The 21,233-nt window shown below is 39.1% G+C and overlaps 4 protein-coding genes across 6 annotated transcripts; 3 read left to right on the plus strand and 1 right to left on the minus strand.

The window, feature by feature from the left end:
- The first annotated feature begins 37 nt into the window (after window positions 1-37).
- On the plus strand, window positions 38-3,399 carry LOC115634640 (sodium channel protein Nach). The gene is made up of 7 exons (XM_030532496.1): window positions 38-234; window positions 1,185-1,673; window positions 1,736-1,832; window positions 1,900-2,003; window positions 2,415-2,493; window positions 2,551-2,905; window positions 3,182-3,399. Exons 1-7 carry the CDS (start codon window positions 38-40, stop codon window positions 3,397-3,399), a joined length of 1,539 nt encoding a protein of 512 aa, XP_030388356.1.
- Window positions 3,400-4,518: 1,119 nt separating this feature from the next.
- LOC115633311 (protein brown) lies at window positions 4,519-8,760 on the plus strand. Its single transcript, XM_030530744.1, has 8 exons — window positions 4,519-4,660; window positions 4,732-4,964; window positions 5,030-5,182; window positions 6,034-6,458; window positions 7,372-7,566; window positions 7,629-7,734; window positions 7,788-8,346; window positions 8,402-8,760. The coding sequence occupies exons 1-8, from the start codon at window positions 4,519-4,521 to the stop codon at window positions 8,587-8,589; spliced, it is 2,001 nt and encodes a 666-aa protein (XP_030386604.1). The 3' UTR covers window positions 8,590-8,760.
- Window positions 8,761-8,905: 145 nt separating this feature from the next.
- Window positions 8,906-12,755, minus strand: LOC115633297. Of its 3 annotated transcripts, none has more exons than XM_030530722.1 (8): window positions 12,473-12,753; window positions 12,214-12,293; window positions 11,028-12,157; window positions 10,837-10,971; window positions 10,645-10,779; window positions 10,521-10,582; window positions 9,698-10,460; window positions 8,906-9,627 (listed from the first exon to the last, which is right to left on the minus strand). In XM_030530722.1, exons 2-8 carry the CDS (start codon window positions 12,286-12,288, stop codon window positions 8,994-8,996), a joined length of 2,934 nt encoding a protein of 977 aa, XP_030386582.1. In that variant the 5' UTR covers window positions 12,289-12,293; window positions 12,473-12,753; the 3' UTR covers window positions 8,906-8,993. The 3 variants fall into 3 exon arrangements, with proteins under 3 accessions (XP_030386582.1, XP_030386572.1, XP_030386591.1); XM_030530712.1 differs by having other exon boundaries at window positions 9,698-10,463; XM_030530731.1 differs by lacking the exons at window positions 8,906-9,627; window positions 9,698-10,460 and having other exon boundaries at window positions 10,535-10,582; window positions 10,641-10,779; window positions 12,473-12,755.
- Window positions 12,756-13,044: 289 nt separating this feature from the next.
- LOC115633668 (vacuolar protein sorting-associated protein 21) lies at window positions 13,045-16,738 on the plus strand. The gene is made up of 3 exons (XM_030531112.1): window positions 13,045-13,359; window positions 14,377-14,504; window positions 15,494-16,738. The coding sequence occupies exons 1-3, from the start codon at window positions 13,317-13,319 to the stop codon at window positions 16,082-16,084; spliced, it is 762 nt and encodes a 253-aa protein (XP_030386972.1). The 5' UTR covers window positions 13,045-13,316; the 3' UTR covers window positions 16,085-16,738.
- The last annotated feature ends 4,495 nt before the right edge of the window (window positions 16,739-21,233 follow it).

The following is a 21,233-nucleotide window of genomic DNA, read 5'->3' on the forward strand; positions in this document are numbered from 1 at the left end:
ATGCCTTTTCCCGAACATTCGTAGTTTCGCATTCAACATGGCACATTGGCGGTCGTATGTCAACAAAGTTTTGGTGAGAACATGGAATATAATTCAAGTTATTGGCATAGCTCTGCGTATAATTTTCAAACATTTGAGAGTCCGAGTGGTAGAAATAGCCTCACAGGCCGGTGCAGCGACGAGTTTGCTGGCAATTAGCTTGACAGTAAACCGAAGGTTACATCCATGCGAGAGGTAAGTGGGTCCGTCGTCAGGATATTTATGCATTTTTCGATAACGCATATGGAAGTACAGCAATTATAAAATGGGGAATGGTTGATGCTAAAAATTAGATTTTTATACTCTGTACATGAAATGTATATTAGGTTTGCTGGAGATGAACAATGTAACAGGCAGAAGGAGGCGTGGCAGACCCCAAAAAGTATATATATTCTTGAGCAGCGTGGCAAGACGAGTCGATCTAGCCCTGTCTGTCCGTCCGTATGAACACCTGGATCTCAGAGACTATAAGAGATAGAGACACCAAATTTTTCACAAAGATGCCTTATGTGTGTATTCTATATGAGTTTGTTTTATTTTTTTGATTTTCCCCCCTATGGGGGTTTTCCCGATTTTCCATTCGTATAATCGCCTATATCTCGGAGACTATAAGACCTAGGTCCCAGATGCCTTATGTGAATACGCAGAAAATGTATATTTTGGAATCTCCCTCCCGTAATTCTTGGAATTTCGAACTATAATTTTGGAAATACCCCCAAGTTTCAAAAGAAGTTATAGCCATAAATATATTTGCTGCTGCCCGCAGCTGTTGTTGATGCTGGTGCTTTGGTTGACTGCAAACATGTTTACACAGACACGAATAGATGCGCATAGCCGTTCATACACTCATATAGATGCAATTGTTTTGTATATGTGCAATTATACACCCTTTACGTGAGTTCGAATACCAAAAGAGGTAAAATCGATCAAATTTTTTTTTTTTTATTCTCTTACTTTTTTTAATTTCTATAATTATTGTAAGCATATGTATAGAGTATTTCAAAGTCGGGACACCCGACTTTAGCTTTTATACTTGTTTTACTAAAAAAAAACCGGATAAACAAAAGATCTATCTGGCAATAGACAATTCTCTTGGTATTTTGTGAGATAAAAAAGTTTTGTGCCATATTTTATATTTCGTGCAGGCTATTATGGCTTTTGATCTTACTGCTCAGCATTTATACTGCCCTCATGCTGAGCGATTTGCAACGTCAACGTTTCTTAACATCGCCCACTGTAATATCTGTTGATCGGGACTATAGAGGCTGGAATGGTTCGCTGCCTGCGGTGACTTTGTGTTACTACGATCATATCGATTCGTTTAAGGCCAACGAATTTATACAGGATATCTGGAATGTGTCCATAGTTGATGAGGACTATTTCTTTTTCATGGACTTTCTTTATGCCGTTGTCAATGCCACGACCAGCAACTATGCGGACATTGCCAAATATGCGGAGGACGAGCGTTTTGATCAGATCGACTTGCACGAAATGATACAGCTAATCGATCGACCCTTCGAGCAGCTCATCAGCAGCTTCGATGCCAATTTCCGGGTACAGGTGCAGCAGGTGATGACGGAGCGCGGTCTGTGCTACGCCATTAATGCACCCATGGCAGAGGTGCTTAATGGAAAGTGAGTGTGGAGCACATATGATGGGGCCCGGCCCACCTTAGCTATTTTCTATTTTTTAACAGGCCCGTGATATACGAACAGATGCCTTTGCCGCTGTCCTGTCAGTATGGCAAGCAGCAGTGCTACATTCGTATGGATCTTTATGAGAGCACAGGCGTAGTAAGTTGAAACAAATACGCTTCAATCCAATATACATATAAATGCTGACTGAAGATTTGAAATCTAGATCGACGTGCACTCACCATTTGAAGTGTCAGCCACGCATGCCAATATCATTCCTTTGCACACATCGGACGAAATAACGGCCTCGTTCAAAGTGCTAGAAACTGTGTAGGTAGTCCCTTATACTATGTGCTATGTGTTTGTAGGAAAAATGGCAATTTTAACATTTAAATTTTTAATTTATTAATTAAATTTAGTCTATTAAAAATATATTAATTTATTTCTGATATATAGGTACAATAATGTAGTTATGTTGTATACCTAAACTCCAATGGATAGAAGAGCATTACTATATTGGTCCGATTGTTTATTCTTGATTAGCTTCATTAAACAAGAGAATCTTTATGCAGGATCTGCAAAGCCAGAAAAATGACAGATTGATCTTGGTTTTTATTTTATAAAATAATCATTTAATTTTAATAGATTTTAATTAGTAATCAAAACACCATTTTTATTCATGAAATCGTCTTTTTTTTAATTTTGTAAGAAGGATGTCCTGATTCTGCCATACTTTTTCAGTGCTTCCAAAAACTTGCGTCAGTTGAGTGTGGCACAACGTAAATGCGTGTTCAACGATGAGGAAACCTCCTATCTTAAGGTAAATAGAATCACAGACATGCCAGAACTATGGCAACTGAATATCCATTTTGAACAGATATATAGCAAGTCGGTTTGCCTGGCGCGTTGTCGTGCCATCATGGCCTTGGAAATGTGCAACTGTGTGCCGTTCTTCTATCAGTTTGTGGATGGACCCAGCTGTAGTCCAGCAGGCTTTGAGTGTCTGCTTGATTTCAAGTGGCCTATTTGGGCACTACATATATGCAAGTGTCCGTCGACCTGCACAGAGATTGAGTATACCATGCAAACGGTGAAAAAGAGCTCATGGGGTGTAAAGAACAATGACGATGGCATGGGTAGTGATACGGCTACATCTAGTTTTCGCTGGGATCTGATACCGCCCAAGGTGCGAATGCGTCGCGATGTGGTGTTCAGCTTTGAGGATCTCATTGGTATAAAATAAACATAAAAACTAACACGTACGTAATATAGGCAAAATTTGTGATTTCCCGATAGTGAGAGATTGAGATGATTTGAAAATCATTTTAAATGAGCATTACTTTTAAGCTGCGGAAGTCACGAATTTCTAGCTTTGCTCTGCTAACTGGAGATAAAACAAAAATCAATATACATACTTAACTGTTAGTTTATATAAGTATGTAGTTTTAAAAAGTCTACTGTTGCGGTTTCTCGAAACCGATTTGTGAAATTTTTGGCATTTTTTGCAGTTTCTTTCGGCGGTGCCATGGCCTTTTTCGTAGGCGTCAGCGTAATGGGCCTGGTTCAAATGTGTCATGTCATATTGTACAATGTTCTACGGGATCTTTTCAAACTGCTGAGATGCATTTTGGCCTACGGCCGCATTTTTCGACAGCGCTATATAAAACCGCCAACAATTTCATTGGAGGCCACAACGGAACTACCACCATTCGAATATGTGAATTAGTTAACGACATACGAAAAGACCAGCAATTGAAAACTACAAAATTTGATTTATAACGTTGATTTGTAATATTTATTTTTTAATCATATAGACAAATAAATTAAAAGTCTTGTTTGAGAATTTCAGAGGTGGTTAGTACATTTTTTTATATCGAACTTCCTGAAAAAGAGCCACCCATGTAGAACTGTATACAACTTTTGTTATTTATTTTTAAACCAGGACTTACCATATAGATTGTACCGTATTTTTGTATTTACACTTTTTTTTTATATGAATACATTACGAGGTTAAGGCTCAGAATCTAACCATGAGTCTTTTTGATAATCAGGAAGAATCAAGAAGAAATCTTTATACGTATTTTGGAAAGCTCCAACATACTTCACATAAAATGGGACTGAATTTGAAAATTAGTTCAAAAGCGAATAAAAAAGCATCTCAGATATATTTGATCAATCAAAAGTTGGTGGTATAGAGATAGATGGAGATACTTGTAGATCGTCATAGCTTCTCAGATTGATTTGCGAATATCTTACCTTTATTAATTATTAATTACTCTTTATTTTTAAACTGTTTCAAATAAATAGTTTGCGTTCATTATAACGTTGAAATAAATAAATAAATAGCTTAGTTAATGCGGTCAAAAGTTTAGCATTACCAATACGAGTACCCATAACTAGCGTTTATTGAGAGCACACAACTGGCACTCGTTGTGGGGGTAGAAAAGAGCGAAGCTCGGAGTCTATGAAGCATAGTCGGTGCCCGGTCTTTGACTCGAACGGTTGTGGCAGTTGTGGCGTCTGTGGGGTACTAGTAGTCGTATACTTATTCCACGGTTGGTGCGTCGTGCAAAGGTGACAGATTTAAGGTTTCACCCGAGCATTTGGATTTATGTAAAAGCAAATGAATGAACTGTGGAAATGGTTGTGCTTATACAAACACGTTTGTATTAACGGTGTGAGGTGATAAGATAAGGAGTTGTCTTAGCATGATAAGCGGATGCTGCTGCCCGAAATTCAAAACTAAAGCCCAAAGAATCATTTCACTTCGAGAAGAACGCGTGCCGCACATACGAGTAGACTCTTGATTTATTATTTTTTGCTAATCAGTACATTGAACTCTGGCATGGAGGAGGAGTCCAGTGGACAGCCGGGCTTGTGCCTGGAATGGAAACGGCTTAACTACTACGTGCCGGCGCAGGAAGAGAGCAACTATAGCTTTTGGAATGAGTGTCGGAAGAAGCGCGAGTTGCGCATTCTGCAAGATGGTGAGTTGTGGCCAGTGGGGGCTGTGAGAAAATATGCGCTTGCCCAATTTGCGGTTTTGCTTGTTCCGCAGTCAGTGGCCACATGAAGACTGGCGACCTCATCGCTATACTTGGCGGGTCGGGTGCTGGCAAAACCACGCTATTGGCCGCTATTTCGCAACGCCTGCGTGGTAACCTAACCGGTGATGTGGTTTTAAACGGCATGGTTATGGAAAGGCATCAGATGACACGCATCTCGAGCTTTTTGCCACAGTTTGAAATCAATGTTAAAACATTTACGGCCTACGAACATTTGTATTTTATGGTACGTACTTATATGCATGCATACTTTTATTCAGCAACTACCCATATAATTGCTTAAATCAACAGTCCCATTTTAAAATGCATCGCAGTACGACGAAATCAGAGAAACGCCAGCGCGTCAGTGACCTCTTATTGGCGGTGGGATTACGAGATTCCGCCCACACACGCATTCAGCAGTTATCGGGCGGAGAGCGAAAGCGACTAAGTCTAGCCGAGGAGGTGAGTGTTTTTGAGATTTGCATTCAACATTTCATTGGGCTCATCGAACGAGCTTCAAAGTATGTCAAACGAAAGACCGTCGAGACTTGGATAGAATTTGTTCAAAACGTTTATTCAACGATCTACGAGTTATAGAAGATCCAAGACGGATTATCAGAGCAAATATAAAAGACAGAGAGCCGTAGAGAATACAATTTCATCGAACGATCTCCAAAGTATGCCAAACGAAAGACCGTCAAAACTTGGATAGAATTTGTTCAAAACGTTTATTCAACGATCTACAAGTTATAGAAGATCCAAGTCGGATTATCAGAGCAAATATTAAAGACAGAGAGCGGCAGAGAATACAAATTCATCGAACGATCTCCAAAGTATGTCAAACGAAAGACCGTCGAGACTTGGATAGAATTTGTTCAAAACGTTTATTCCACGATCTACGAGTTATAGAAGATCCAAAACGGATTATCAGAGCAAATATTAAAAACAGGCCGCAGAGAATACAATTTCATCGAACGATCTCCAAAGTATGTCAAACGAAAGACCGTCGAGACTTGGATAGAATTTGTTCAAAACGTTTATTCCACGATCTACGAGTTATACATGATCCAAGTCGGATTATCAGAGCAAATATTAAAGACAGAGAGCCGCAGAGAATACAATTTTATGTATCTTAAACATTTTGAGAATTGATTGGCATTAATTTTTAACTTTTGGAAAAATGTTTTAAAAAATAATTGGTTATTTACTTGAATTTGATATCAATGTAGAATGGAACTTTGATTAGCATTGGCATTAAATTTGACTTTATTTAAAAATACTAAATCGGAGCTAAGGATTTTCATTCGATCCAGCTAATTACAGATCCAATTTTTTTGTTTTGTGACGAGCCCACTACAGGATTGGACAGCTTCAGCGCCTACACAGTGATCAAAACGTTGCGTCATTTGTGTACGCGCCGACGTATAGCGAAGCATTCGTTGACTCAGGTGTATGGAGAGGACTCCTACTCCACACCCAGCGATGAGAGTATTAGCAACTCCTTTGAAATGGAAGTTGTCGATCAATCACATGAGAGTTTGCTCAGCTCGTGGAAAGAGTTGCCCACGCTGAACATCCTAAATAATAGCCCTAATGGCACGCAAAAAAAGGCAGCCATATGTTCCATACATCAGCCAACTTCTGATATTTTTGAGCTCTTCACACACATAATACTCATGGATGCCGGTCGCATTGTATATCAGGGACGTACCGAGAAGGCGGCCAAGTTCTTTACAGAGTAAGTGTGAAAATAAATTTAGTTCCGTATTAGGTTTTTGATTTTAAAAAACAAGAGAGAATGCTACAGTCGAGCAAGCCCGACAGTGTAATACCCTGTACCCAGGTAAACTTCCGTCACTGAGTTATATGCGCCCATAGCAGCAGCAAAAAGAGGAAGAAGAAGAGCGAACTTGTTGCTGTATTTTGTGTGGGGGGGGGGGGGGGGGGGGTTGTACTGGCGAGAATTTGTTTCGCTAATAACTTTTCTTAGAATTGACCGAAGTTAATAAAATAAATTCAAAAAAAAAAAAAAAAAACAACAGTAGATAATTATATAGAAATTATGTGTGCAAAGTTTGGTTTACTTGTAGGTAGCATTTGAAATGTGGACGCTATTGACGAAATTCTGTAGCGGGGGAAGGGGGGGATTCCAAAAAATAAAATAAACTCGTCCTTTCTCGGACCTAGGAGAATCTGGATACCAACTTTGGTTATTCTAGCTTTTATAGTTTCTGAGATCCTTGCGTTCATCCAGACGGACAGGCGGACGGACGGACATGTCTAGATCGATTTCTCTCGTCATGCTGATTCAGAATATATATACTTCATGGGGTCGGAGATGCTTCCTTCTGCATGTTACATACTTTGCACAAACCTAATATACCCTTTTTACCCTACGGGTACAGGGTATAACTAGACGACCAAAGAGTTTGCGGATAACAAACATCTGTCGAGAAGGAATAGCATTGCTTAAAACTGTTGAAGATTTTTTCTTTCTTAATTACGTGCACATAATTTGTCCGTCAGACCTGTTTTCTAATAATGTAAATCTCAGATTGGAATTGCTTGCTATATAAATAATTTTTTATGTTCACAAAGTTTGCATATCCTTTTGTTGATTGTTTGGATTGATTCGCTTTCTCGTCATCCAGTCTGGGGTATACACTGCCGCTGAACTGCAATCCTGCAGACTTTTATCTGAAGACACTAGCGGATAGTCACAGCTCAGAAAATGCGGGAGCGGTGCTGCGAGCCAAGTACGAGCACGAAACTGATGGCCTGTACAGCGGTAGTTGGTTACTGGCCCGGAGCTACAGTGGGGATTACCTGAAACATGTGCATAACTTGTAAGTATGGATTTCTTCAGCCTTGATGTGTATGTGTTTCTCATAAGTGAAATGATTTGCAGCAAGAAGATACGCTGGATATATCAGGTGTATCTGCTGATAATACGCTTCATGACTGAAGATTTGCGCAACATAAAGGATGCGCTCATTGCTTTTGGATTTTTTATGGTGCGTTAAGTCCCAAACATTTTTTTTGCTTATTTAAAACACTCCTTCTGTAGATCACCGCAGTAACGCTCTCCCTTATGTACTCTGGAATTGGCGGGCTGACTCAACGCACGGTTCAGGATGTTGGTGGTTCGATCTTTATGTTAAGCAACGAGATGATTTTTACATTTTCTTATGGCGTCACTTACATCTTTCCCGCCTCTTTGCCCATTATACGTCGAGAGGTGGGCGAGGGCACCTACAGCCTGTCGGCCTATTATGTGGCCTTGGTGTTGTCGTTTGTGCCAGTGGCCTTCTGCAAGGCCTATATATTTCTTTCAGTTATTTATGCTTCTATTTATTACACTCGCGGTTTCGTGCTCTACATCACCATGGGCTTTCTTATGGGTTTATCGGCGACTGCTGCCGTTGGCTATGGTGTATTCCTCTCCAGCTTGTTTGAGACGGACAAAATGGCTTCGGAGTGTGCGGCGCCATTCGATTTGATTTTTCTCATATTTGGAGGCACTTATATGAATGTAGACTCAGTACCTTTGCTGAAGTATTTCTCATTGTTCTTCTACTCGAACGAGGCACTGATGTACAATTTTTGGATTGACATTGACAATATCGGTAAGTGCGGGGCCATTGCTTTTTGAATAATTATTTATTTTTATAATACGATTAGATTGCCCGGACAACGATGAACACCCGTGTGTCAAAACAGGCCTAGAGGTACTGCAGCAGGGCTCCTATCGTACTGCTGATTATACATATTGGCTAGATTGTGTTAGTTTGCTGATCGTTGCTTTGGTCTTCCACATCGTCTCCTTTAGGCTGGTGCGGCGATATATTAACCGCAGTGGTTACTATTAAATAAGTATGGACATTTGCTATTTCAATTTTTATTTTTACAAGTTTATAATGTTTTCATTAGTGCGTATTCAATTTGAAGTTCTTGGCCCATTTTACACATATGTAATATGTAACTAGTTAAATATTTGTAACTTTAAGCACAATTTGTTTCTCGTTCTTTAGATTCTAACTTCATCGAAATATATTGCATTTGCCTTGTACCACATCATAATTTAAGTACAAAAGACTTGCGGGAAAAGTTTAAAACTATAAAAAACGAAAAAGTGAATTAAAAATAAATTAAGCTAAATGCTAAATAATTAAAACAACCAAGAAGTTTAGCAAAAAAAGATCTATAGAATAAATACAATACGTTGGTATAAAGTGACATATAAATGGAACTATGATTGAAAGGTGTACAAAATTTAGCTATCAAAGGAAATCTGGCGCTTGGCTTTGGCCCCAGAGTCTGTTGTTTTTGCCTGAATTTTGCGAGCTGAGTTGTTCCCACTTAGACCATTGCTGTTGCTGTTGTTGTTGCTTCCGCTATAGTAAGGACTTATATTACGTTGATCCTTGCCAGTAAAGTTCTTCTGCGCCGAACGCCGTTGCTCACAATCCATGTTCTCCCGCAACGCCAATCCACCCAAATTGCTTTTCGAGGAGCTGTTTTGTAGCGATGCATTTGGTTGTATGGATAGCTTTTTGGTTTTACCACCATTAAACAATTCTTCAGAAATGCGTTCCACTAAACTCGATTGGGTTTGTGTGTCGCCGTAGCCAGAAGTGACTTGGCTCATCTGGCTAAGACTGAAGGAATCGATTGAGTTCTCACTGCCAAAAATGTTGTGAGCTGAGCCGGTAAGTTTACTGCGCGCCAATGAGTTGGTAGAGTGTGAAAACAGCAGCTTCCGCTGTTCAAACTCCTCTGGTCCAATGTAACCGGAAAGACGTGAGCTTGACTGGCGCTTGGCATCACTTTCTTGACTGCGCGCATACACATAAATTTCATCGCTGTTCTTGCCGCTTATCACATTATACGCATACTTCTTGGCCAATCTATGGAATGGATGAAAAATATGTTGTTAAAAATGAGAAACAATTTTTGGTACAATAAGTGAAAACTAACCGTAGTAAGGTTTCGCTGTTGCTAGAGGTTTGGCCCAAATAAAATTCCTGAAAGATGCGCTTTACTATGCGTGCCAAGTCAGCGGCATGTTGGCGGAAATGCTCATGTTTGGCCGATATCTTTTTCTCCTGCAGAGCTTGCGACACGGCCCAAAGCAATTTCTTGCGCTGATTCTCAGTCATAGTGCTGTGCGTCGAGGCACTCATCTCAGATTGCGCACGATGCAGCTTAATGCCTGAGGGTGTTCCGCTGGCTGTGCTGGTCAAATTGCTGCTACTGCCACTAAGTCCTAGGCTCAAGCGTGTGTGCGTCGCTGTTGCCACCGCCTGCTGAGCGTGAAGAACAGCCTTCTGTTGCGATGTCGTGGAGGAACCAGCTCCAATACAAAAACTTTGACTCTTTATCTTAAGGGCGCGTGGCGTTAGGCCGCTGCTGCTGTTGGCACGGAAAAGTTTGCTGCTTTGGCTTGACAAATCATCGGCATCTTCCTCATCGTTGCGTTTGCGCTTAAGCAACTGTTCTAATTGGTTGTTACTAGCGATGGTTTGATTGTCAGGTGAGAAAAGGGCCCGTTTGGATTTCTCCACGCGATTCGCGATTTCAGGCTTGATAAGCGGCTTTGGTGGCAACAATTTATTGAGCTGCTGCGTCTTTGCGGGACTTTGAAATAGTGCTCGCTTAGATGTTTCACGTGAGGGGCCTGGTTTGATGAGATCATTGCGATAAAGACGTTTTCGTGCTGAACTGGACGGCGTTTTGCGCGCTGCTGTATAAATGAATTACATTTACAGACATAGTTTTCGAACATTTTCTTTCCACTTACTTTTCTTTTTGCTACCCGGAGTTTTGCGTTTTGGCGTAGCTTTGCGTTTATTTCGGACTTTTCTGTGGAGCATAAAATAATAGGTTTATCAACAATAGAGATACCTAAATGTTCCTGGACTTACTTTTTGTCAAGCAATATCTGTGGACCTATAGAGCTGTTTAACTTCAAAGAGTTGGTTGCTAGATTTGCAGATGAGAATATGGCGCGCCTTTTCGCTAAATGACTCAGACGATTGCCCGGTGATTGTGTTAGCATTCTGTTGGAGCAAGAAAATGCATAAAAACGCACAAGTTGAATCGGCATTTGCACTTACTTCATGCGCATGTTGCGCTTTTTGGCGCTGGATGGTGAGCGTACATAGGAAGTGGCAGTTTCAGCGCCTATATAGCGATCCACAACAGACAGACTGAGATACTCATTTTGTTCGGCAGCTTTGTTCAAGTTGTAACTGCAAGATATAATATAGTTAAGCTTTGAACATTAAAGCTAAATTGCATTTTGTACCTGAGCCCATGTTGGCGGACACCCAGCACTTCACGCCAAGCCATGTTTTGTGCTTCGTCTAAGCTGTGAGTGGGCTTAAATAGGCATGGTGTAGCACAAATGCCGCTGTCCTCGACAGGCGGTACTGTCGCTGTTTTTAAAAAGTTCAGTACATTTTCCTTCATTTTTACAACTGTCTGAAGGACATCGATGTCGGGCGAGGTTACCGATGGTGGAGGACGCACGCCTTGTAGACATCTGCTAATGCGCCGATAGAGTTCACGCTCACGCCGGCAATTCTCAAGAAAATGGGATCGCGAATCGTTGCCCGATATCTGAGTAGTTGATGTGTCGAGCGTGTTCTCGTCAACAAAACTTGATTCCGTAGGACCGGTAAGAGAGTATCGTGTAGGAATATTTTGCTCGAGCGTCTCATCGACATAGCGACTTTCCCCCAGTACTTCAGGCACATCCTCAAGAGCTATGCACATGACTTTATCGGATTGGTCCTCGTCACCTTCATTACCATCGCTGTCGGCAAACAGATCGGGTGACCGTTCATTATTGTATTTCTTCAGCATAAACGAGTCCGTCAGCTGATTTGAGGTATTCATTGAATTATCTAGTGGCGCAGAAGGACGAACATTCTGCTGAATGTCGCAGTTTGCCGAGTTAGTTGTTAAATCAACATCTTTTGAATTGCGCTCCTCGGTCAGACTTTTAATTTTGCCATTAAACGACAGGTTGCTGAGTATTGGAACTGAATTCACCGTGTTATTGTCCATGGCGAGCTGTTCATTGCGCAGCGGCAAATCCACTGCATTAGAACTGTTTTCCTCCAAGACTATATCGTAAAACCTTGGAAAAACAGTCTTACCCGGTGATTTCCGGGACCCTGTGGGCTGTTCTGGCTCGGGTAACTTTAAATTCTGCAACTGGGAACCATAGAGCTGCTTATTGACTTTTCCGTATGGACTATCTCCAAAACCTTTAAAATCCGACTCTTGGCTGCCTTGTAGGATTGTTTTATTGGTATCATGCAAAACTATCTGAGATTTGGATGCGATTGCCTTAGGTTTAAGCAGATATGGCAGATTCAATATATTCTCTTCGTCAGATATTTGGCCCTCATTATTTTCGCTTAGTGAAGACTGAAACGAGTGGTAAATTATAAATGTATAGGCCTATAAGGTAAGCTTTTACTTACCCCGCTGCCAGTTGATGGTTCCGACTCATAGCTGTTGTTAATTTTATGCACTACGCCAGATCCGTTAGCTGCCATTTGGCCTGCAAAATGTAAAAAAACCAATGTGTGGTTATTGACGCTCTAGGCGTGGGCACGCGGCATTGTACAGGCCGTAGACGTACGGCTATGTGGTGTGATTTGCTAGTGCATGCATGCACAAGAGTTAGCAAACTTGGTAATCGAACCACAATTTAGCCCGCATTGTTTCAACGTTGATTACCTTCTGATATGTATCACTTAAAAAGAAACAATGAAATAAAACAATCAGTCAAGCCAAAACGCGCGCGGATTTGTAGGCTTTAATGTGCATTTGGCACAGAATAGTCGCACGCTCTTTAATCTTTAACAATTCGAAATTTTGCGTACAACATTTGATATATTAATTGCATAATAAATTTTATATAAAATATTAGTATGTTCTTTAAAAAATATTAAATTTTCTCCACCAAAAAGAACGACACCATCTGCCTGGTAAAAATTGGCGGTGGTTTGCGCAATATGGCAACGCTGGATGTTCATGTACGATGTGGCAGTGTGCTTAAAACAATTTATGGTTTACATTTATTTTATGTTACATTATAACTTTGCACAATCATTGCTCTAAAACATTAAAATATTAAATTAAATAGGTCTATTAAAAAGCACACAATTTTAATTATGTCTATGATGTTAGGGCGCGTTGCTTACGCGGCCCTGCCAATCAGCTGGTTAGTTTACACTATCGTTTGTCCCATCTCTAGCAGGGAAGAACGCACAATAACATTTATTTTATTATAATCTTTATCTTTGTAAGCGCAACAACCGGCGCTGTTGGAGTTTTTAAGTGAATTTTGTATCTGTATATATATCAAGTACCCGCCTAAATCCATAATTAAAGCATTTATAGGAATCCCAAGCAGTGCCTTCCGACGTGTAACAAATTGTAAACATTACAACTTCTGAACAATAACGTATAAACATATGTACATATGAATGTATGCATGCGAAATTATGCATCAGCAGAGCCAGTAACCAATAACAGTGGCACAATTTGTCGGCAATGCTATTAAATTGATTGCAATAAGATGCGCGTAATTGAGGGCAAAGTTGTTGTGCTTGGTTCCCGAGGTAAGCGTATAGTAAAATATAATGCATTGAGCCTTAATAACATTGTGATTCATTCATAAGACTGAAGCAGCAATTCCAGCAATCGCAGCGAGATAACACTGCCAAAGCAACAATAAGAGCCACGCAGATGCCCAAAATACCGATTTGAGGCATCTTGGCACGCGAATCGATAAGCGCCAGCCTTGAACTCATTGGCCTAAATCGGGGGCGGGCGAGTGTGCAGAAGTGAACGCCTTAATTTGTTTGCCTCTTTTAGCACACCTATGTACACAAGTATATGTACATATGTATGTATATGTAGTATGTACATAAATAAGTAGCAACAGCTTAAGCTAGACTGCGTGCACGGGCACAGGCCTAGCCACCAAAGCAACGGCAGTGTCACACTTTTTATTGGACTATTTGTCTGAGAATCTGGCATGGGGGCTGCGCTTTGTTCCCTTATCATTTGCTGAATTCCAGAGCACAATTTACTCAGGCTGGGCGTAGGGCATGCGGTTGCTGCTGACTGTGCTTTAACACACATTTCGTTGATTTTACAGTCGCGCTACCCGGTTGTTGCTTTTGCATATGTAATGCCTATTTCCATAGACGGGTATGTCTTTAGCTAACTGGGGACTTTTAAACTCAGTTCATAATATCGTATTGGGGGCATCTGTTCTTTATGCGATTGTGAATTACTTGATGATTCAGTGCTTTGTCGTCTATATACATGCGAATGCAGTATCGTATGTATGTTTATACAAGTATGTATATCGTTTGTCATCTCGGGATTTTTAAAAAGCCACCGGCATCCACTGACAAACACAAAGAGCCTTATGTGTTCTTATCATTGTTTACTGTTAAATAATATAATTCAATATCTTTTATTGCCTTCAAGCTGTCTTAGACTTTGTTTATGAACTTTATGTCATATAATCGTTTTACGTTCTTGATATTATAGAGCTAATCAAAATAACTGTAACTTTCCCCACACTATTTCCTTTTATATACATATATAAATCGTTCTATTTTCAGGCGTGGGCAAGACGCGTTTGGTCATCAAATACATCAATAGTACATTGCATCGCAATGAGGAACCAACGATAGGAGTATCATTCTTTACATGTAAAATCATGTTGGACGAAGTCAAAATCAAATTGCAAGTGCGTAAAATTGTTTTTAATATAAGGCTCAGCCAATTGTTTGGGCATTAGGCTAACAAATCGCGGCTATAAAAACTGACAGCGGCCAAAGGATTGCGCATAATTTATAGAGCTGCTGCTGCTCGCTGGCTCCATGCAGCCCGACAACATACGGCACGCCCACTAATCCTATTTAGTTCAATGGTCGAGCGTGGCTAAGCTCAGCTTATGGCTGCTGCCATCGTCCTTTGTTAGTTCTTGCTCATTTTATTTCATTTTTTATTTTGCAATTTCTGCGTTCACTGCATTTTGCGTGTCTGTGCTCAGTACTGAGATGAAAGAGAAGGAGGAGGAGGGTGGGAGGGAAGGTTTCAGTTTTATTTTCTTTTGTTATTTTTGTTAGCTTGGCGCGCTTTCTTTTTATAGTTTATTGATAAGCTAAACGAGAGCGTCCGTTACTTCCCCTAGGGTGGACACCCTTTTGTACACAAAAACAAACTATACCCTTGCGCATTGCTTCCCTTTATGCAACAACATAAAGAGCGCAACAGCACAACAATGGCTGCAAAAATTTTTATTTGCAATTGACGCTATAGTTTGAGTTTGCAAGAATTCCAAACTCTTTGTTTCTGCCGATGCTGTGCTGGTTCTGCTTTCGATTTAGCAATGAAAATGTCGTTGCTCCAAATTTTTATTAAGATTTGAATTGTGCGCATAAAGTTCGACCACAAGCAGCACACAATATGATTGTTATTATTGTGGGAAACCAAAAGAATAAAGCGCAAAATTGCTGAATAAAAGCAGAATGGAATGACTCAATTAAAGTTCAGGCGGGGCAGCTGTACCATTCAATCAAGGGACTGAATAAATTCATGATGTCGGATTTAGAAAAGTAGAAAGTAGCGAAACAGGCATTCGTTCTGATAAATTGCCTTACATAGAAGTTTCTGTAATGCATAAACAAAGGAAATTGCTTATTATTTTATAAATTATATAATTACTTTTTGCAGATATGGGATACAGCTGGCCAGGAGCGTTATAAAGCATTGGCACCTATGTACTATCGCAATGCAAACGCCGCCATTTTGGTATTCGATTTAACGCAATATAAAACATTTGCGGAAATTAAAAGCTGGATACAGGAGCTGCATCGTAATGTTCAAGACCCAATGATATTGACACTTGTGGGCAATAAAATGGACATGCACGCTGAGCGTGCGGTCTCTCGGGACGAGGCCCATCTTTTCGCTAACTCCATAGGAGCCACATACTTTGAGACCTCAACCGAAACAGATCAGGGCCTGGAGCAAGTGTTCCTTTCCACTGCATTGGGACTCGTTCGTTTGGCCGATGAAGGCAAAAGTCGTTCTTTGCGTTCGTTTCAATCATGTGAATCGATTTATAAAAACAATAACACTGCCTTCAGTCATCTCAACTTGGATAATGGAAGTGCTGCATTTCGACTGCCTTATGTTCATATAGGTATACCCGTCGATGGCGAGGATGTGAGGACCAGTGGTGAGGGTCGCCTAGAGACGCCTTCATGGAGCATAGAACACATTGCACTCGGCGAGGTGGAGCATACCAGTTGGTGTTGCTAGCTAGTATTAATTACTTGAGAAGTGAAGAACCAAGCCAAGTTCAGACTTCACACCATATTGTGATGTTGGCAAAGCAAATTTACTTTAGTTTTTACAAACCAACTGCAAATCCTTGCAAATAGACTGGTAAGGCTTTTGCTCGAATATGTTCATGGGTGATTTATGCAGGGCATTGAAGCGCTTGACAAGCAAAACCATTGAGTTAAGTTCAAGTTGTCTGTGAAGTTGTTTTTATTTATAAAAATGTATACATATGTATTATAACAATTGATATAACTAATAATAATATTAAGTAGTTTAAAGAGTGAGGCAGGAGGCTTTTCAAAAACTCATTAGGCTGACAAGGCATGCCATGTTCATGGCAGTGTTGCAATTTAAAACAATAACGAGCTTACAAATTGCCAGATGATGCCTGACACGCTCATAAAACTGATGTAACTGTGGCTATCTTCTATCTTAAACATACTATATAATGAATTTATATTTATCATCATAAGCATAAGCCTAAAACTCATGTGACACACATAAACAAAGCCACAAAAACATAAGTATGTCCTGTCATCTCATCAACAAGGAACATCTCCAACACATATACACAGTAATTTCATGTACAAAGGCGTTTTATAATCTAAATATATGTATGCAAAAAATGTATGTGTAATGGAAAGGCTTGCCAGTGGTATCATTTGTTGTGCACCATTTGATTGAAGTGCGCCTGCGTCCATAAAGCACAGCAAACTTGGGCCGAATGCAAAATGCATTAACTTGGCCATTAACACCAGTCAAGTTGCTGTGTAATTTGAATTTAATGCACGCGCCAATGCCAGAGGGTTAAATTGTGTCACCATTCTAATGGTCGGTAGTTAGCGCATAAAGTTTCATCAAGATGCCAAGTGCTGTGAAGTGCCCCATGCAGCAAAGCTCGTAAAACTTTATGGGTAGATGTAAGGAAGATTTCGTTAACGCTATTTGTGCTGGATTTCTGCTGAGGGGTGTAGTCGTGCTGATGGGTGGGGGTCAGTAAAAAATATCAAAAGAAAAGCTTGCTTGTGTCCAAGTTAGTAAATAGCGAGTGAATCAGATAAATAATGGACTCGCTCGTCAAGATCGTAAAGCAACACAATAACAACATTGGCGATTAACTAATATACATAACTTATGGTCAGTTGATTCTTTATGTATAAATAATATGTGCAATTTAGCGTAAGACTCACCGAAAAGCCACAGGAACTGACAAAAGCTAAAACACACAGAAATTATTCAAGTGTCGTCCTCAACACATTTGTACACATTTATAAATAGCTAGAAGCTAGGGCAGTTTGATAAATGTTTACCATAAGAAAGAATTTGATGAACAAAATTTGGAAAAGTATATACCTACATATACTGGTGTTTTACGAATACTAAATTTTTGTCTAGGATGCAGGGGAAAAAATACGGAACGCTAAATTCGGTCGCGTCCATCCTTAAACTTACACATTGTTGTAAAAAACATGAATAGTGTACAAATGAAATGATTTACAAGTTTTAAAAGCTATACGCATAGATTTTTAACTTCTTAATATAGTGTGGAAATAAAAAAAAAGTGAGGACATATTTTTTACAAAAGCGAAATAAAGAAAACTTTTTTTTAACAAGAATAATATTTGAAATTATTGTTGCTAGAACAGGAGACCTATGAAAATAATTAATTTAGTATCTAGCATATATTATTATTATTTCTATTATCTGTTATTTCAAATTTCAATACATTTGATCATATATAACCCCCTAACATACTTACTATAGTATAGTCTATAATTCTTCAAACTCACACCAAAAACAAAATATCCTAACATTTCTAGGTTATTGCTTTGAAAATATACTGAAATAGTACATGTGAATTGTCTTTGAAATTCAAATGTTTAATTTTGTTTTTTTTTTTTTCATCTGTTACTACTATCCCTGCAAGACCTTTATATGTATATGTACATATATATATAGAACTGTATAAATAATGACAAATGGATGAACTCATTTAGTTAAAAAAAGTAACGAACAAACATACCTAAAGTGTAACTCATGTTTTTAAATTCGTGAGTTTGAGGCAGATCTGATTCTTATTCCAATCACGATAAAAACTTATTTATCAAACAGCCTGCGCATAAATGAAGTCCTGACAGGCACCAGTTGGGAGCAGACCACAAGCAGCTCCGTGTGAGCCTGTTGGTCACATTTGCAGCACATTGATTTGCCATTAGGCGGCAAATGAGTTGACTTTTCGTTCAGGCTGTGCAGCACTTGTTTGTTTGCTTGTGAATTTGTGCGCTCAAGTGAAAGCGTGCCCACACACACACACACACACACACACACATACATTTATATAAGTATATATATATGATAAATGCTGTGCTGAATACCTTAAATTTGGAGCAACCGAACAGACATACAACATGTATTTATATACACACATACATACATATATGTACATATATACTTATGAGAGGCTTGTGGCACGCTGCCACACACCCAGCCGACTGCTCTAATGATGTTTAGGCGGTTTAATGATGTAGAAATGCATCAATGTAATCAAGGTAAGACAGCAGCACATGCAGGTTTTCTTGAGTGCCAAGGTGTATGCATGTGTGAGGGTATTTGCGTGTGTGTGCGTGTGTGCTTCTAATGTTAACTGACAACCGACACGTGCCTTCAGGTTAACCGCGTTGTGTTGTCTAGGCAAATTGCTTACTTTACCGTAAATGTTATCGTTGCCCGTCGCCAGCTTGAAAGATCAAGCTGAAGCCCAAGATTATGTGAACCTTCCATTAGCATTTGTGGATACACTTATTTGTTTATTTTACTTTCATCGAGCGTCAATTTTCGTTAGTCTCCTGTCCACCATTGGCGTAAACATTTACATGTCGGTGCATTTAATTAAAGCCCTACTACGACTAGGGACTACTTAGTGGCAACAACACTTTCTGCTGCTTATGCATATAAATTGTATTACATGTCACTTTTGGCATATTTATGTAATGCTTATGCTGCGCATGCAGAATCCTCGATTCCCACATAAATTTCACACAAATCAGGAGAGTACGAAACGCTCAAAGTGCTGAACCCACACTTATGTGTATGCGTGTACACAAATACTCGTACTATGTGCAGTCATGTGTAAATACCCCATAGTTAGACTAGTTGTAAGCACTTTCTCATCACCCCAAAAAATAAGCAAACGTTAACGCGTTAAATTTATCGCATAAGAGCATGAGGAGACAGCCAAATTTAGCTGTAGAATAATTTCTATAAATGATAAATATAAATGATTTCAACTAACGAAAATACCAGTTGTGCAAAGTGATGCTATTGGCAAGTGCAAGGAAATATTTACATATTATTTAAAAGACTACACAAAATTATATCAGCATTAAATGTACATTTATAGTATTATGTATTTATGTCTACAAAAAACGGGGAAAACAAACATTTTATACACTTAAAAATGTAGGCTTTCTGGATGGACTAGTATTTCATGTTATTATACTAATAGGTATTACTTGTATGATTTTCCAATTACAGGTCGAATATATATTAAAATTAATATTTACAAGGTGCAATTCAAAAGTTCCAGGACTTTTATTAAAAACGAAAACAAGTGTATTTACATTTGTATTTGTGTACGTTTTCGTATGGATCGAGGTGTTTGTGTCAAAATGCGTCCGGGGGCAAGTTGGTCATGCAAATGATTTTAAATATTTAACAACTACAACTGCTGTAACTGCAACCTGGGATGTAACTGCTAGCACAACAGCATCACTGATGCATACTTGCAGGTATAATGTTTGTGTGTGTGTGTGTGCGCGCGCGTTTGTAACAGCAACTATTTTGATATAACAAAAGTTTTGTATTACCATTTTGTACAGGAATAAAACATTTCATTCATACTACAACTGAATGCCAAAATAGTTTTGTTAGCATTCTGATGTCCCCCAAAAGCAATTTTGTACGAAGTTTATTTGATATAAAATACATTGTTGTAATTGTTACACTTGTGACGGAGAAGATGAACAAAATGTTAACAATGTTAAAGCAAGTGTTAAGACTTTTATTGATAGAAATAATGGCTTTTTCGTGACTCCTTTTGATTTGTTTTGTTGAAAATTGTGATGTTTAAATTGAGTTGCAACGTCTTCTAGTTTAGGGCATCCTTGGGGATACCTTTTGAAAAGAAGTACACATAATTCTGTTGTTACAGAAACAACCGTGTAAAAAAAGACATTGATCATATGCAGAAATAGGTGATTGGTTCCTTATCTCTAAAGAAATACAAGTATATATGCAATTTTTAATTTTCAAACCGTGTTATATCAAAATTTTGTAAAAAAAGACCGCGTAAAAACAGAATTAGGTGTATACATATACGTCCTACTTATACATTTTAAAAATAATTTAGACACTTTATATGCTTTTTGGCTTCTGAACCACTTTTATATTTAAAGGAACAACTGTTAGTTTAAATACATAAGAGATCACTTTACTTGTTAAAAAACAACAAACCAAAGGCTCGCCAAATATGATACTAAAATCGAATGAAAAGTTCATCCCTTTATCCTTTGTCAAGGACCACCAATTGTAACAAGAACAAAGAGGATTTAATACATTATTTTCTTATGGTGCCTCAGCTCACTCAGCTTAAGCATAAAAATTGGCTATCATAGGAAAAATTGTTACAACAAAATGTATTTTACAAGAAGAATGTTACAGTGTTATAGCCTGAACTCAGAACGTACTTCCCCCGCTGTGTTATATGCGTTGTTATCATCGAGCATATCAAAAGACACACGAAGCTGGTGTAGTTTTGGCATTTTGTTAAATAGAGGTAGACAACTCCATCGAAAAAGGTATGCAAAGCTTAGTTAATGTCGCTTTTGAATTATGGGCAGTATTGACGAAGTTCTGCAATGGAGGAAAGGAGGGGGGAGAAAAAAAACTAGTGTTGCTTAAAGACTAGCGCAGCCGTTCATAAAACCACGCTCCACCCTCTAGACAGGCGGACAAGCGGTCGGCTGGACAAAATAAAACTGGATGTCCTTGTTTAGTATTGAAGCTGTAGAACATTTGTTAAGGACAGTTTTCAGAAAACTATGTAAAAATCCGAAAATAAAAACAT

Source organism: Scaptodrosophila lebanonensis, unplaced genomic scaffold (assembly GCF_003285725.1).
Source record: "Scaptodrosophila lebanonensis strain 11010-0011.00,11010-0021.00 unplaced genomic scaffold, SlebRS2 tig00000001-arrow-pilon, whole genome shotgun sequence".
NCBI lineage: Eukaryota > Metazoa > Arthropoda > Insecta > Diptera > Drosophilidae > Scaptodrosophila > Scaptodrosophila lebanonensis.

Coding starts and splice junctions, on each gene's coding strand:
- LOC115633297 (XM_030530712.1), bottom strand. CDS start 12,288: ATGGCAGCTAACGGATCTGGCGTAGTGCATAAAATTAACAACAGCTAT. Junction 10,780..10,836: donor AAGCGCAACATGCGCATGAA/GTAAGTGCAAAT, acceptor TTGCTCCAACAG/AATGCTAACACAATCACCGG. Junction 9,628..9,697: donor AACAGCGAAACCTTACTACG/GTTAGTTTTCAC, acceptor TCCATTCCATAG/ATTGGCCAAGAAGTATGCGT.
- LOC115634640 (XM_030532496.1), top strand. CDS start 38: ATGGCACATTGGCGGTCGTATGTCAACAAAGTTTTGGTGAGAACATGG. Junction 2,494..2,550: donor AGGAAACCTCCTATCTTAAG/GTAAATAGAATC, acceptor CATTTTGAACAG/ATATATAGCAAGTCGGTTTG. Junction 2,906..3,181: donor CAGCTTTGAGGATCTCATTG/GTATAAAATAAA, acceptor CATTTTTTGCAG/TTTCTTTCGGCGGTGCCATG.
- LOC115633668 (XM_030531112.1), top strand. CDS start 13,317: ATGCGCGTAATTGAGGGCAAAGTTGTTGTGCTTGGTTCCCGAG. Junction 13,360..14,376: donor TGTTGTGCTTGGTTCCCGAG/GTAAGCGTATAG, acceptor TTCTATTTTCAG/GCGTGGGCAAGACGCGTTTG. Junction 14,505..15,493: donor AAGTCAAAATCAAATTGCAA/GTGCGTAAAATT, acceptor TACTTTTTGCAG/ATATGGGATACAGCTGGCCA.
- LOC115633311 (XM_030530744.1), top strand. CDS start 4,519: ATGGAGGAGGAGTCCAGTGGACAGCCGGGCTTGTGCCTGGAATGGAAA. Junction 4,965..5,029: donor ACGAACATTTGTATTTTATG/GTACGTACTTAT, acceptor TTAAATCAACAG/TCCCATTTTAAAATGCATCG. Junction 7,567..7,628: donor CTGAAACATGTGCATAACTT/GTAAGTATGGAT, acceptor AATGATTTGCAG/CAAGAAGATACGCTGGATAT.